Source organism: Notothenia coriiceps, unplaced genomic scaffold (genome assembly GCF_000735185.1).
Source record: "Notothenia coriiceps isolate Sejong01 unplaced genomic scaffold, NC01 NC01_scaffold00009538, whole genome shotgun sequence".
Lineage (NCBI taxonomy): Eukaryota > Metazoa > Chordata > Actinopteri > Perciformes > Nototheniidae > Notothenia > Notothenia coriiceps.
The window spans coordinates 1-3,368 of record NW_011342239.1 but is presented as its reverse complement, the minus strand read 5'-3'; the positions used below and the strand labels follow the sequence as shown (position 1 = coordinate 3,368).

The window sequence follows — 3,368 nt, the reverse complement described above, 5'->3', positions numbered from 1 at the left end:
CAAGGATGACCTTATTTTACCAACCTCAAACAGAAGCCGTTTATTCTACAGTATTATCCCACTTAATGCTTAACATTTCTCTATTACGTTTTAACTTCGAGGCTACGATTAGCATCGTTAGCACAGATTTAGCTACCACTTGCTTACATGCTAACCCAGGCCTTAACATTCATTAACGTTAGCTGACTCAAAACATAAGCAACACATAAATAAAGTACTCAAATTTCCCTTGCCGCAAAACCGCATTCATGCACCGTCTGTTTTAACCGCAGAGCGAGTCACAATACAAGGCACCAACACAACAAACACGGCCGAGTTCAAGTTATGTTCCCCGGATGAGCTGAGCAGGCAGAGCCCCTGTAGCATCATGGAGCTGCTAGCAAACGACAGCAGTCACTGGAATGACCTGTCACTCAATGTGACCATGCCCTAATTTATGGAAGAAGTACTCAGATGTTTGCTTAAAGGTGACCTATCATGCAAAATGCACTTTCGTACGTCTTTTATACATGAATATGTGTCCCTGGTGTTCCAGGGAACTCACCAAGTGTCAGAAAACACAACCCTCTCTCTTTCCCTCCATACCCAAATCTCTTAAAAAGGGGCTGCAACGGATCTGATACAGACTGATCCAGATTTGAACACTTCTATGACATCACAGAATAGGCGCTACGGCTATTGGGCCAACTCCACCAATCAGGAGGAGACAGCCACGGACATTGCCGTTTCGAAAGTGCTGGAGACGCTGTAGTACATATGCCAGGCCTGTAGATGGTGCTGTTCTCACAGAATCAGCCCATGAAAAGACAGTGTTAAATGAAGCGAAATGAGGAATGGCTAAAATGCATGATCTGTTTGGTATTTTGAAAAATAAAAAGTATAAATATGCCTTATATAGGTATGGTCCTACACTATATTATTCAAATATAGCATGATAGGTCCACTTTAAAAGAATAAAGATATTTTTGTTATCTAAACGTTTGACCTCTTTCTTTTAAAATGTTTGAATCGAAACGGGGAATCGATAAGCAGAACCGGAATCGATAAGCAGAACCGGAATCGATACATTTCAGACGATACCCATCCCTAGTTAATAGTCAGCAAGCAACCAGCAGTTACAAAACACTGTGTGTGTGTGTGTGTGTGTGTGTGTGTGTGTGTGTGTGTGTGTGTGTGTGTGTGTGTGTGTGTGTGTGTGTGTGTGTCTCACCGGTACTGGCAGCGGTGGGAGTTGCAGAGTCGTATTTGGGGGAGGGGTCTGTTCTCAGGCTGACAGTAGCTATCATTGACCCTCTCCATGGTTTTATTGAATATCCTCATACAGGAAATCACCGTCCTCCTCTCACCTGCACACACACACAGAAACACACATTCTCATGTTAAAGAAAGCAGTATTCAGTGAAGCATCATAACACAGAGCACTTCATCATCATCATCAACATTTAAACCACTCACAGTCCAAGCTAAGACAAATATTTTTTATTGAAAGAGCAACTTGAATGTTTTACAAAGATTATACTTGAGAAGTTAATATGGTAGCGGTAGTTAGAACACTCATGAGGGGATTTCATATTGAACAAACTGGATGGATTATGAATCGTCACATGGAAAATGATGATGATGATGATGATGATGATGATGATGATGATGATGATGATGATGATGATGAAGAAAATGGCTGTCATGGCTTGAGGACATTCCTATTTGAATGCAAAATAATAAATGAGAAACTGGACTGGATAATTCCCCGTCAGTATGGCTCTCAGTAAGGAGAAGCAGACACAGGAAGTGCACACAAAGCCAAAGAGTAACTAGCTATATATGTTGGAAAAAAGGATTGGTATATACTGTAAGTATTTTAATATTTTTTATAACTTTTATTTCATTTAATTCTGACATAATACAGATATTTGTATATATATTCTATGTTTGTGCAACATGAAGTGACAATTTACGTTACCTTGTTTTGTAAGAAGAGGAATAATTAAACTTTATGGTGCAAACATGTCAGTGCCTTGTAGGACTGCAGGGAACTGTAGCTCACAGAAGCTGGTCAGGGTCTCACTGTGCTGTGTGTTCTGGAAACATCCACAGGGGATCTACTCTAATCCAGCATTAAGAGGGCAGAATACTAATCCAGGAGCACCTGACCTGCTCTCCTGCAGAGAACTGCAACTTCAAAGTGCTCTTCTCACGTCATTACATCTGAATATTGTCATCACTGGGTGCCAATATAATGAAGCAGTAAGAGGATAAGAGGAGCTGCTCACAAGACCCGCAGTGGGACGCCTCACAATTAGGCTGTTCTAACTGTGTGTGTGTGTGTGTGTGTGTGTGTGTGTGTGTGTCACCTCCTCCACACTGCACCGTGCAGTCCTGCCAGCTGCTGTGTGTCCAGATGTACAGGTACTCTGGCTCCCTGTGCTCCTCGCTGATCCTGTCCTGCGTTGTGTTCAGGGCCAAGGTGTATTCATAGTGGATCCCATAGCTCTGGTCATGGAAGAGCAGCACCTGGGGGGGGACAGAGAGGGGTTTAAAGGTCTCCTATTATACGATTTATAGGCATATATTATAGGTCTCAGATATATACAAATATATAAAAAACATGTCTATGATGTGTTTTGCTCAAAATACCAAACCGATCACCCATTGTAGCCATGCCTCATACCCCTCTGTTTCAGCCCTGTTAGAGAAACGCTGATTCTGAGTCTGTTGCTTAAAAATAAATAAATGGAAAAATAGAAAAAAGGAGGGGGAGCTCATGCAGGACAATTCTACCGGCAGATACTCAGCTAAATGCTGCTGTGATTTCTGAAACAGTATGGAGCTCAAATGCTTTTTCTCTTGTGGGTTTACCACAAGGTGAGTACCTTTTTATTTCCTGCTTTTTTACACATACTTTCTACAGGTTTAACTCTGAGTGTTAGCTATGCTTGCTAATGTAAACACAGACCATATTACTTCCAAAACACATCGGGCATTGTTAAAGTGACATTTCTGATAGGGCCTTGGGTGTAAAGCCAGCCCACATTGCCAATATTACGTCATTTCGGACGCAAATCTGGATCAGCTCCGTTGTTCCCCCGTTTTTAGAGATTTGGGTACTGAGGAAAAGAGAGAGGGTTTTATTTTCACTTTGTGAGTTCCCTGACACACCGGGGACACATAGTTATGTATAAAAGACATACAAAATTGCATTTTGCATGATAGACCATTAAATAAAAGTCCTGCTGAGCTGAAACTCAACCACCTTTACTCACTATACCTGCCTTTAATCTATGTCCGTAGAAGACAGGAGTTAGCAAACTTAGCAAAGTTTCATGTTGTCACAAACTGGACAGTAAATCAACACTAGGATTTGATTCGGC

At 41.5% G+C, this 3,368-nt stretch overlaps 1 protein-coding gene across 1 annotated transcript; it reads right to left on the bottom strand.

The window, feature by feature from the left end:
• Positions 1-1,206: 1,206 nt before the first annotated feature.
• On the bottom strand, positions 1,207-2,544 carry LOC104945356 (A disintegrin and metalloproteinase with thrombospondin motifs 17-like; the record flags this gene model as incomplete). Its single annotated transcript, XM_010771007.1, has 2 exons — positions 1,207-1,346; positions 2,352-2,544. Coding segments are annotated over 2 exons (333 nt in total), but the record flags the coding sequence as incomplete, so codon positions are not given.
• Between the last annotated feature and the right edge of the window lie 824 nt (positions 2,545-3,368).